Source organism: Neovison vison, chromosome 1 (assembly GCF_020171115.1).
Source record: "Neovison vison isolate M4711 chromosome 1, ASM_NN_V1, whole genome shotgun sequence".
NCBI lineage: Eukaryota > Metazoa > Chordata > Mammalia > Carnivora > Mustelidae > Neogale > Neogale vison.
In genome coordinates, this window is record NC_058091.1 from 17,178,399 (window position 1) to 17,192,058 (window position 13,660).

The following is a 13,660-nucleotide window of genomic DNA, read 5'->3' on the forward strand; positions in this document are numbered from 1 at the left end:
AAGATGTCAGTTGCAGAAACAGGCTTTATCTGCGGTGTTACCATCATCTCATGATTCAAGAGTAGCTTCCAGAGCTGTGAGCACTGCCGTTTGGGAGCTGCCTGAAAATACTTACTGTTTGGCAGTCGAGGGAGACAGCTGGAGTAGGGATCAGTTGGTATAAGAGTGTGGGATGCAGAGTTTTATCACCTGCTTTTGAATCATAGCACTAATACTTATCTGCTTTGTATCCAGGGGCAAATTACTTAATCTCTCTATACACTTCAGTTTCTCCTCTGTAATGTGATGAAAATAATATCCATATCCCACAGGGTTGTTATCAGGATTAAATAAAATATTACATAAAAAAGCGCGGAGCACACTGGGTGCTTGAGGCATCTGCTCAATAATAATCCAATTGCATTTTGTTCTTATGCATAAACAGCGCTGCCTTTTGCACAGAAGGATGGAGGCGTCAGCCCCCCTTGCACTGGAACGTGTGCTTTGAACTTTTTCTGGGAGTAGTGACGCGTCATGCTGAGTATTTGCAGTTGTTCACCTGTGTCACCCTGAGCTTGTGAGTCATCAGGAGGATGGTTGGCCAGCCTTCCCAGTGCAGCCTGTCACTAGGGGATAGTATGTCTTTATGCGAAAGGTTTACCTGAATGTGACCTGAGCTATGTGAGCACCAAGCGATGACAAAGGAGATGTAACCAGACAGACAGAGCCTTGTGTAACCGTCATCAAATCCTTATCTAAAATAAACAGCAGGAACCTATCTTATATATCATAGGTCCTCATTCAATATAAAGAAATTTCCAAGAATGAGAGCTATTACCTCTTGGAAATGTCAAATGAATAAAGAGCACATTATCAATAGTTGTCATGAGTATGTAAAAACAGTGAAAAAAAAAGTGGAAGAAGACAGTATGCTGTGAAAATAAATTAGCTAATACACAAGAAGGTCCTTTGTATTTTCGCAAGAAGATAAAAATTGATTTCAAGGTATTTTGATTATCATTCATTACATTCCACAGTGACTTTCATGGTCACTGTGTTTAATATGTCTGGTAGTTACTGAAAGTGGGTGGGGCAAGAGGACTTCAGAACCCAAGTTCTCCAGCATGGGGAAAGTTTCCCAAGAGTTTTGTTTTTTTTTTTAAGATTTTATTTATTTGACAGACAGAGACCACAAGTAGGCAAAGAGGCAGACAGAGAGAGAGAGAGAGAGAGAGAGAGAGAGAGGAGGAGGCAGGCTTCCCGCTGAGCAGAGAGCCCGACTCAGGGCTTGATCCCCAGACTCTGGGATCATGACCGAGCCGAAGGCAGAGGCTTAACCCACTGAGCCACCCAGGCGCCCCTCCCGAGAGTTTTGACAAGGAGGTGACAGAAAGATCCCATTCAGAAAGCGTTGAGATCTAAAACAGTCTCCTGAGGACTTAGTAAATTATTACTTGGTTAAAACAAACAAAATCAGGATTTGGGAAATAAGAGGTTGAAAGTTTTGCTGTTCCTACTGTCATTTTCTGACACCCCAGATGACTGGACTTGGCTTGCAGCCCTGCACTCAGCCAGCAGTTTTGTTTCTGAACTCGGGCCTTTGTTTTTCCCATCAGTAAAGGAGGGATTGGGACTAAATCACCTTTAAAATTTCTTCTTGTTCACATATCACATTCTCTTTGTTGATAAGCCTAGTAGAATTTGCCAGGACTGTCTAGTCTAATATTGTTCTTTCTGAGGACTCTTTTATAATTTGAAAAGGAATTGCAAACCTCTGGTGGACAGAAACCCCAGAGAACTAGCCTCTTCCGTCGTTGGCCAGCTCATTCCGTTAGGAATTCCTTCTTATGTTCAGCAGATGCACCTTTCTTTGATTACCATTTCGTATGTGCATGTGTTTGCTTACTTCTACAAAAGGTTTTTAAGTTGGCTTACGGTGCGGAAACAGCGGAAAATACAGCTAAACATAAAAAAGACAAAATCAATGAAAAAGAATAGAGAAATAGATTTTGCTGAGCCTCTAATGGGAGATAATTGTCACAGTTTAGAACTCAGTTCAGCTAAGGATTCCCTGGCAGATAAGGCAAAAAGGAAAGCACATTGTGCTGCCCACTGGCTTCTGTAGGAGGAGATGCGTTCTGGTTTTAAGCATTAAGTTTGAAGAGAAATGAGTTCGTGGGGGTCTTTATATAAAGAATACCAAGTATCAGATTGGACAGTGTTGAGCTGAATGTGTACATCTTGTCTCACAGAGTCAATTCTTATATGGCTTCTCTAAAAAAACAGGAAGCATTATGTATTTGTTCTTATTTTAAAGTCACTGTACCTTTATTACTGTTGGTTAGGAAAACAGAGGGAGTAAAATACAAATCTGCCAATCTTTTCATGTTGGCAAATGTAATCATCTTTGCCCTTATGCAATTATGGTTTTCACAGGGAACCTCAGCTGGGTTCCCTAAGCGGTAAAGGGCCCCGGGGATATGGGAACCGCCAGATACAGCCTCGTGTTTGCAATTATACTATTCTCTTAATTTTGTGTCCCACTTATTTCCTTAACACATTATGTTTTTTCTTGTTACTACATAATTTTTATGATTATATTTTTAACTCTCAATTTTCAGATTTACTGCAATTTAACAGTCATTTAGCGCTATAAAAACGCTGCAGTGAACATCCTTATACATCTCGCTTTTCCTATTCTGGATGATGAACTGCATTTAGTTTCCCATATAAACGCTTTTATTGAATTTCATGTTGGAAGTGGACCCACGCTAATGGACATGATAAGAGCCACCTCTTTGCAGTGTGTCTGTGTATTTATATCGAGAGTGCTGCTGCTTATATTACTTATTACATTTTCTGTGTTTTCTTTTCTCTCTCTTTCTTTCTTTCTTTCTTCCTCCTTCCTTCCTTCCTTTCTCGTGTTCTGTGTTTTCTTTATGATGACGCATCTGAGAAATTCCTCTCATTTCAATTCCAGGAATAGTTGTTTTTTTTTGTTTTGGTTTTGGGTTTTTTGGTTTTGTTTTGGTTTTGGTTTTGGTTTTGAGTAATGTTAATGTTACTATGTTCATTTAATGTTACTGTGTTCTTCAGGGAGTCAGGTAACTGGATGTGTTTCCTTCAGGGCTATGAGCTGCCAGAAATGCAGAGAGTCACATCTTGGCCTGCTTCTAGCAAACCTGGACCGGACTGTAAAGAACACCTTACATAAAGGATACCAGCCTTGTCCCCAGAGTGTCCTCCTCCATTTTTACCTTCTGTCCTCTTTCCTTTACCTGCTTACTCTAAGTTTGCTTTTATTTTGATAATTTGTGCAAGCCTTTGAGTCTTTCTGGAACAAAGCAGGGATAGAGCTAAATAAATGCATGTCAATATTTGGATTATTTCCTTAGGGTAAGTTTTGAAAAGTGGAAGTACTGGCTCTCATGTCACATTAAATCTTAGCCCCGTGAAAAATTTTCTGTAGGAAACTGAGATAATATAATCTAAACATGTAAATTCTGGGTGATTTATTGCAGATATAATACTAAGTGAGTTGTTAGAGTCCCCAGAGGAATAGAGTCAACTTGTTTCCTGGAGACTTTCCTCTGCAGTATTCAACACTGCAAATGCTGTTTTCATATGAAACTATGGGAGAAGCTCCCAGTTATCTAGCAAAATATTCAACATTACAATTATGTACTATTAATTAAAGACATACTCATTTTCTTTTCTTTTTTTTTAAATTTCAGTGTGTGTGTGTGTCTTAAAGTAGGCTCTCTACCCAACGTAGGGCTTGAACTCACAACCCTGAGAAAGAGAGTCGCGTGCTCCACCCACTGAGCCAGTTAGGTGCCCTGAGGTAATTCATCTTCTTAAGATAACATACGTATAAACAGCAAAATTGACATTCTGTTCTGAAAATTTAAGAGCCAGCTTTGATAAGGAGTGGACTGACTTTTAGAAAGAGTTAGACCGTAGGTGTCTTGAGGATAAGACTGACGTTTTTCTCAAAAATGTCATAAGTATTTGTACAGTATATAGGTCCGGCTCCTGATTTCTTGCTATATAATACGGGAGAGTCAACTTATGTGTAAACTGATGATGTCATCTTTGACTTAAAAAGGTACCTAGTAATTGGATGTGTCCTCAACTAGTATTTTCAGTATGTTTTTTTGAGTCAACTAATGAAAACCTTCTCTTAATCGGGCTTCACTTAGCCCACCAGTTTAATAGAATTACTGACCAAGGTCCACAGCACTCTCAAATATGCCTGGCTGGAAGGCAGATGTCCTTGGGGGCCCACTAGCTGAGGTGTACGCAGGAAAGTAGTTCTGTTTGTTCCCTTCGGTTGTATTGTGTGTGTTCTTTCCCCTGAAAAGGAGTTAACAATTATTCTGCATGATCCTGCCTTAATATTTTAAGAAGGCTGTACTTGATCCTTTCGAAACTATTCATACTGGGATCCTACTCTATCTACTCTAGAACAAAATAGAGTATAAAATGAGTGTGTATATTGAATTCTGTTTTAATGGGGATACAGTATAATAATTCAGTGAAGTGTTACTTGCTGGTGTAGACCCATCTGAGCAGGATTTCTGAGGTAGTGGCGGAGTAATCGCCATTGAGAGGAGTTAATCATGGCTATCTTTGTTTGTAATAGTTTTGAAAAGTACAAATAAATGGGAATTTACAAGTGCAGGAGCTCCGTCACACTGAATTAATAGCAATTTCCTCATTTAATACCTGTGGTGACCACTATGTTGTGTAGCCATTATTGTGCAAAGAGTGGAAAATTTTACTTTGAAAGTGGTTCTCTTTTGTTGACAAAGCTTTTTGATACTACTGATATTCTAATATAGTACTCACACATGGCACATTTAGATATATCTATCATCCTTTGTGAATAATGACACTCAAACTATCCCTGGGGGGTTATATAGATAAGATCATTATTCTCATTTTCTAGATAAGGAAACTGAAATGAAATTCCTTGCCTAAGGTCAAAGAACAAATCACTGGTGGAATAAGATTAGGGCCGTGAGTTCTTGATTTTCAGTCCTTTGTTCAATCATCTAAGTCGGAGTGTTTTACTCAGTATGGGAACAGATTATTATCAGTCAAGAGGAATAAGGCTGTGCCCAGATGATGCCAGGAGACCAGCTGAAAAATGGAAATCTGCTCAATCAACCATTCGTTTATCTGTAAAGTGCCAAGCTACTCATTTCACTGGTATTTTTCACTGAGCTATTAGCTTGCCTTCTTGTCTTGTAGACATAGTCTCCAACTTTACGTTCATATTGTATTCTAAAGCTCATTTCTGGAGGATCTGCCTTTTAAAAGTCTGACTTTGGAATATCGTGTAATTCCTAATGCTTTAATATATTCTGAATACTGTACTAGTGATGGGTAGAATGGGGACGGGACTCCTGGGAAGCTCACAGCACTACTTCCTGCACAAACACTACCACCAACAGAGACGATATAAAGTAAGATCTCACCTTTAGGTGAAACTTCTGTATCTGCTATCGACCACTTAGAAAAGCATTTGAGTCTGGCAAATAGGACTGCAGTCCTAAGATTCCATCCTGATCACACAATTTCCCCCCAGAATTAGTGACTCTGGAAGTGAAGGGGACCAGATAATCACGTGACCCGTGTTACAGCCCTTACAGAAGTTCATGGGGGAGAAATAGTTGAATTCTTTCAACATTCAACAAACTTTTATTGTACTCCTCCTACATGCTTACCTACATCTCTGAAATATATCCTAATTCTTGGGCATGTTCTAGTAGATTAATCTGTTGACAGGTGAAACATTTTCCTGTAGGTCAAATAGCATAAATGAGAGTCAAGATATAAACTCAGGATGCCTGGCCTTTTAGCTAAATTCATTCAGTCGTGATGCTGCTGAGTTTGTTGATGGACGGTTCCATTATATTTTATAGTTAGCCGTATGGTTTTTGCTGATGAACTACTAGAATGCTTAATTAGTCTGAACTCAGTCATTCGCAATAAGAACGGCACAAACATTATCATTCACTTATTATCTGTAGAGTTTGGGATAGGTTTGGTCCAATAATAAAGATCACAATGAGCCAGAAAAGGAATAGAAAATTCATTTCTCCCTAGTTCTGAGACGCGCCCTCCCCCGCCCCCCAAGTTCTATCTTTGTTAGGAATAACAACTTGCAAACGTCTGGGCTCACTACTAACAAATTAAAACCACTTTTAAAAAACAACCGTATATTTTGAATTTGATTATTCAATATTGATTACTCCATACTGAAAGGGCCTTCATCCTGACTATAATGTATTGAATTTCCCTGATGTAGCTTCTGTGGTCTAATTTGTACATCATATATATAGAGAGAGATGGATAGATAGTCTTTCAGTCTTATTTAGGTTGAAAACTTGAATTAACCAAATAGAATATCCATGCTGTCAGTTAGAGAGAGAGTAGTTATTTCTGTGTTATGCTACAGAATTTAAAAAAAAAAAAAAGGTATAAATTTGAATGACTGTCCTCTAAAAGTATCTGTATTCTGGGGCTAAGTGTGTTTTCCTCCCTTTAAAAATAAAGTTCCAGGGACGTGTGTCTTGAAATATTTGTATACTTACCTTTTTAATTTGCATCAGACATTTCAGAAGCTTGGATTTCACTTCAGATTTAAGGGTTGGCGCATCACCGTCCGTTCATCGAGCAGATGTTTATGTTAGTCGTTACTCTGTGCCAAGCTCTGAGTCGATATGGGGTGGAAACGGCAGAGCCAGTGCTGTCAGGGAGTTACCTCTATGGAGATAAATAGTTTCAGAGTTAAACTGGGTGATAGGAGGGAGATAGGGAGAGCGGCATTTGATAGGGTGGGCGGAGAAGGGTGGCTCAGAGGATTTTAAACTGAGATGGGAAGGAAGGGACCAGGTTCGAGGACAAGATTCAGATTCCTAGGAAAAGCATCCAAGTGGTGTTCAAGGCTCTGAGGTGAGAATTATTTAAGTTGGCTTTTTTTTCTTTTTGTTTTCTTTTGTTTTTTGAGATTTTATTTATTTATTTGTGAGAGATAGTACAGCAGGGGGAACAGCAGACAGAAGGAGAAGCAGGCTCTCTGCCAAGCAAGGAGCCAGAGGTGGGACTCCATCCCAGGACACTGGGATCGTGACCTGAGCCAAAGGCAGACGCTCAACCAACTGAGCCACTCAGGCATCCCATTACTTGTTTTTAAAAGGACTACAACCAAAAAAATGGGAATTCAGGGAGAGAAAGCAACAGCCATCAGAAATGTTTGATTATTAAGGGGGAAACAACTGGAAATTTGGAGATTTCTCAAAGCCTGCTCTTTTATTTTAATGATGGGGAAACAGAGGCCAGGTGAGATTGATGAGTTTTTGGTCATATACAAGTTCAATTGTCACTCAGGTCTCCCATTTCCAGATCTATTGTTTTTTCTATTAAACGAAACTACTTTTATTGTGATTAAGAACTCTAAATGTATTGCAAAGTATTTGGTTTTTACAGTTGAGAGTTGAAACCTTTACAGAGTTGGTAAACATTTATTTAGGCTTTTTTTTCATAATCAATAACAATTGCCAAAGCCATATCAATCATGGTGATTTGCATCCTTTATTAAGAAAATCACAGGAAGTGCTTTAACCCTTCAGTCATTTATTGATTTTAGTCTCTAGCTTGGAAATCTTTAGCTCTTTTGTGGTGTATCAAAAAGGAATTCCTGGGGGCGCGTGGGTGGCTCAGTGGATTAAGCCACTGCCCTCAGCTCAGGTCATGATCTCAGGTTCTGGGATAGAGCCCTGCATCGGGCTCTCTGCTCAGCAAGGAGGCTGCTTCCCCTATCCTCTCTGCCTGACTGTCTGCCTATTTGTGATCTCTCTCTCTGTCAAAGAAATAAATAAAATCTTAAACAAAAAAAGGAATTCCTGTTTCTTGTTTAATTTCCACACAGTCCACTTCAGTTTGAAAGTAGATATTGTCCATCTTGTTTAAAAGAAGGGGATTTTTTTATTGCTTCCAATAATTTCCGATTATAACCCTATTGGCTTGCTAGACATCTCTATAATTTATGCACTTTCCTGTTTGATAAATGGCAAAGCTTGAATTTTCAAGTTAATCTTTTTATATAAATTGCTGGTATGCTTTCAGCTACCTTTCTGCTTCTAATATTTCTGTTACTCTGTGAAGAAATGAATTGGGCTAATACGGTTGACAGCTCTCCTTGATTTTTCTGTTAGCCTTTTAATCCATATATAGGAATTGTTATGAGCTTAGCTCTACATCATGGTAAAACCCTTCCTTTTGGTGATGATTATATAGGGCAACTAATATTGTCCCAAGAGTCACAGTCAGCGGGAATGGTAACCTGACAGATCAGAGAGTAGAGGAATATGTTACAGATACTTCAGAAATTGTAATTAAATAAACTTCTATGACTTTTGGAGTATCTAAGTGCACTCCTACCCTCTGTATTATAAGAAACCAAAATATTTTTCTGTATGCAGATGATGTGATCCTTTTTTTCAGTTATTGAGGAAAAATTGAGAAAATTATAAAATATTTAAAGTGTACATGTGCTGATTTGATATACGTATACTTTGTGAAAGGATGACTCTCACTGAGTTAATTAATACATTCATCATCTCACATATTTACCCTTATTTGGTAAAAGAACATTGAAGTTTTTTTTCCCCCCCAAAGATTTTATTTATTAGTTTGAGAGAGAGAGAGCGTGCGTGCATAAGCCGGGGGGAATGGGAGGCAGAGTGAGAAGCAGACTCCTCGCTGAGCAGGGAGCCTGATGTGGGACTCGATCCCAGGACCCTGGGATCATGACCTGAGCCAAAGGCAGACACTTAACCGACTGAGCCACCCAAGCACCGCTAAGAAAATTCTTTTAAATTGATGTGTGACATATGTCACTAAAGTACAGTTTGTAAGAGTTTGATTTGATGAGCATTCAGAAGGTGAATACTGCCATGTAAACCAGCACCCAGTCAAGAAAGAGAATCTTATCAATTCACCAGTCTGACTCCAAATAGCAGTAGATTTGCTAGTTTTTAACTAATGGTTTTAAATAATTTTTGTGAGATTCATTCATGTTCATGTGTGTATTTGGTTTATCACATGTCTGTACAGTATTCCCTGGACAAACATACAATAATTTCTTAGTCTTTTCTACAGGTGATGGACATTTGGATTGTTTCCAGGGTTAGACTCTTGCAGTGCTGCTAAAAGCATTCTTGCACATGTGTTTTGGCACCTATATTGTTCCTTTTGTTGATTAAATACATTGGCGTGGAATCACTATACACTAGGTAGGATTATGTTCAACTTTAGAAGATCATGACTGTTTTCTAAAGTGATTGTGAAAATTACACCTCCATCATCTGTCCAGGAGAATTCTAGTTACTCTGCTTCCTTGTCACCCCTTGCTATTATCTGTTTTTTATTTTAGCCATTGTGAGGTGCATTGATTATTCTGTGAGGAAAACATTGTCCTCGCCAGCAGCGTGCCCTCAGTAAGCCTCCGTGCTGGGACTGAGCTGTTTTCTACTTGGTCTTCTTTCCTTTTGTGAGAGTGTTGCTCCAGCTTGACTGATTACTGGAGCACAAGCTTCTAGATCTTGCGGGGAATTCAGAATATCTGTATTTCTGGTAAATGCGCTCAGTACTTACAAGTAATTATGCTAAGTGAAAGGTGAGTTTATGAAGTGCATTAGTCAATATTCTGAATGCAAATGCTCTAATAAAGCCACCGATTCAAACTAGTTTAAGTGAAAAATGTGGTTGACTCTTCTGGCTGAGAATCCAAGCTTGGGGGGCTCTAGGGGCTAAGCTTTGCTTTTCATATCCCGGAAAGAGCTTCTCAGGCAGGCTCTCTCCCTGTTGGGGACAAGATTTTGCCAGGAGCTCTAAACTCCCAGCAGTTAAACAGAAACCAAACCAAAATAACAACTATAACGATAGACTTCTTCCTGTTTTCCTCGAGCTCTATAACCCACGTCCTAGAACTGAGTCTTCTTGGCTCTTGTTCATTCCTTGGCTCAGGGTTGGCATCCGTACCCCAGGACCACATGCTCTTAAAGGAGCAGTGATTCTCTGGAGAAGGTGGGATTCTGATACCAGAAGACGGGAGGATGGTTGGTGGCAGCCAAAATCAACATCCTCTCTGAGTCAGATGATTTGCAAAAAGGTGAGCGGTCTGTTTATTCCTTTAGCTAATGCAGAAGTTGCCCTTGGATCAAGTGATCGTGTTGGAAGGTTGTATACATGGATTGCATTATTTGGGGCCCCGTGGAATTGCTTTTATTGAACTGTACTTGGACATTCTGTTCTCAGCCTGCATTTAGAGACAGTATAATGAGCTGCCCTGCGGATTTCCTTATATTCCTGTCAGGTAGGGCTGAGGACACTGTTTTACTCTCCAGTTCATAAGATTTCATGGGAGAATATTCTCTGTGGCCTCTGTACCAGGAAGAGTTGAACTGTTTCTTTTTTTAAAAGATTTTATTTATTTGTTTGACAGACAAAGATCACAAGTAGGTAGAGAAGCAGGCAGAGAGAGGAGGAAGCAGGCTTCTGCTGAGCAGAGAGCCTGTTGTGGGGCTCGATCCCAGCACCCTGAGATCATGACCCAAGCTGAAGGCAGAGGCTTTAACCCACTGAGCCACCCAGGCGCCCAGAGTTGAACTGTTTCTAAACAACTTTTATGATTTTATCTTGTGGTATTTCTGAAGCTGATAATGTTCCTTCCTTGCATTGCTAGTATGAGAGTCAATATTTTTTAAACTGAGCTCTACACCGAGTGTGGGGCTTGAATTCATGACCCCAAGATCAAGATTTACATACTCTACTGACCGAGCCAACCAGGTGCCCCTAGAATGATAGAGTTAGTTTTATGTCTTGTTTTAATCAAGTCCAATAGACCTCTAAGCCTAGCTTTATTAGTGGTGACCTCACTCCTTTATTTTTATTTTATATTTCCTTTAAAATGTGATTTCCTAGTTCTTTTTCCTTTTTCTTCTGCTATTTATTTTTTGTAAACTTCCTGAAGTCTTTTCTGAAACCAAATTGTGAAATAAATAGAACTTCTGAGAATTTTTTTCCATGTATTGGAACTATCACCACAGAATGAGTAAATCTGCTTGGCTTTGGCAAGAAGTGTATTAATAGGACTTACTTTGTGTTCCAGTTTTAGATGAGAGGGCTGTGAAACACTACAGAATCAGAAGGCTGGATGAAGGGGCATTTTTCCTTACCCAGAGAAGAACCTTTTCAACACTGAATGAATTTGTGAGCTACTACACCAAGACAAGTGATGGCCTGTGTGTCCAGCTGGGAAAACCATGTTTAAAGGTGAAATGCTTTCAAGATGGTTCATTTTGAAGTTAACCTTTTGCCTTCAGATATTGGAGTATCTCTCATGTGATCTGTCTGTTCAGGAGCAGGGGGAAAAAGGTCATTTGATTACCTGAGGCACGGATAGAAAAACTATGGCCTACAAACCCATATTGTCCCACACTTATTTTTTAAATACTAAATATTTATTGGAACATGGGCATGTTCCTTCATTTACAAATTGTCTTTGACTTTTCTCTGTACTAGCAGCATTTAATAGTTGAAACAGAAACTTCATGGCCCGCAAAGACTGAAATACTTACTATCTCATTCTTTTTAGAAAAAGTTTGCCAACCCCTGACCTAAGGCACTCACTCAAGACAGAAAGCATTCATTCTTTCCACTAGGAAATTAATCTGGTGTCCTGCCACTAGAGCACTTAATGATATCTCTGGATAGGGGAAAAAGTGCCCGATCTTATTTAGATCTGTACTCAAGAGTATTAATATGAAAATACTAGACTCATTAGCTGGTCTGCGTAGAGATGTCATTTAACTAACTGTTCTAACAGTTTGGCCGGGCCAACCATTGATAGAATTTATCTACATCTATCAGTTGTGGCATGTCTAACCTGGACTTATTTAAAGTTGAGGAGTGGTCAGGCACTGGTGTGGGACCAAACCTCAGCTCCTCATCAGAGTTCAGGTCTTGTCCTGTCAAGGGACAGCCAGCCCTGTGGTTTATGTCTGGATGATGAATGAAAGGCTCCTGGTAACACCTGACCAGAATTTTATGGACAGGTAGAAGCTGAAGAATTTTGTTCAGTGTGTATGTGTAGGGAATTCATTGACTTAAATCTTGCCAAGTGAATGTGCAATTTTGGTATAAGTACATGCATCTTAGATGGTGTAGGCATGACCCACAAGAATATGTAAGCTCATGCTAAGAATAGCTTACCTGATGAAAGATGGGGCTTAAAAAATACTCAATTTAACCAATATTGTTGGGTTCTGCTGGGGACAAATGTTCACAAAGAAGCATATACCTTCTGTGTATTCAATGTGCTGATGATTTGGCAGAGGTGCTAAGATAATTTTTTTTTAAGATTTTATTTATTTATTTGACACAGAGAGAGATCACAAGTTGGCAGAGAGGCAGACAGAGGGAGGAAGGGAAGCAGGCTCCCCGCTGAGCAGAGAGCCCGATGCAAGGCTCGATCCCAGGACCCTGAGACCATGACCTGAGCCGAAGACAGAGGCTTAGCCCACTAAGCCACCCAGGAGCCCCGCTAAGATAATTTCTGATGATAGATAACGAACTAGACGATGGACTTTAGGAGGGCAGGGGTCTTGTCTGTTTTGTTTACTGAATGGGACCTTGTTGGTGTTTGAAAAATATGTATTTACTAAATGAACAAGTACATGAGTGAATGAACAAATAAATAAATGATTTTGAAAGAAGATGGACATTTTAATTATGCAAAAATATATGATACATATGGTAAACGTTATAGGCCAAAGAATTTGGGAATTAATTGCAAATCAGGTGGAACTTCAAATGGGCCTTAAAATTGGGAGGATTTAGCTAAGCAAAAAGTCAGAGGAAAGTCACACCAGACCCATGTAGAAGTGGATTGGGTGTGGGATGGGTCAGATGGACAGCAGGGTGCCTGATGTAGCAAGAATTAGGGGGAGATCAGCTCAAATAGCAAGGATGCAGGTTCTGCCATGATCGCCTTTTCATTTTAAAGCAATGAGAATAAAATGTACAATGTTTTGGTTTTAAAAATGGTGTCTTTTTAAAAAAGTGCCTAAACTATTATTTTCAGCCCAAAAAATTGTCAAATCTTTTTCTTATACTTACTCTAATTATTCTGTGCAACAGATACAAGTACCAGTGCCTTTTGATTTGTCGTATAAAACCGCGGACCAGTGGGAGATAGACCGCAAGTCCATACAGCTTCTGAAGCGATTAGGATCTGGGCAGTTTGGGGAAGTGTGGGAAGGACTGTGGAACAACACCACTTCAGTAGCAGTGAAAACATTAAAACCAGGTATGGACAGAGAATGTCAAAGGCTAAATGTCAGATGTTGATTTTTAGAAGCTCAGCTTGCTTCTGTCAATGTCCAAGGGGTCACAGGACAACCAATGAAGGCACCAAGCAAGTGTTGTGATCACTTTCTCTGGACCAGATGACAATAAAGGATAACATGATTTAGATTATAAAGGCAAGAGCGGGTGCCTGTGATCAGCTAATGCTTAAGATATCCCCAGGGCAAGATTTCAACAAAATATTTCTTCTCTAGAATTTGGATTATCCCTCTTCCCATTTTTTCCTAGCCTCCATTACAAA

The 13,660-nt window shown here is 39.5% G+C and overlaps 1 protein-coding gene across 1 annotated transcript in view; it reads left to right on the forward strand.

Moving 5' to 3' along the window:
- The window catches only part of FRK (fyn related Src family tyrosine kinase), a 102,159-nt gene that overhangs the window by 72,445 nt on the left and 16,054 nt on the right, over window positions 1–13,660 (forward strand). The window contains exons 3-4 of the mRNA XM_044244201.1: window positions 11,162–11,325; window positions 13,192–13,360. Coding sequence (XP_044100136.1) covers window positions 11,162–11,325; window positions 13,192–13,360 — 333 coding nt within the window. The remainder of the gene's footprint in view (window positions 1–11,161; window positions 11,326–13,191; window positions 13,361–13,660) is intronic.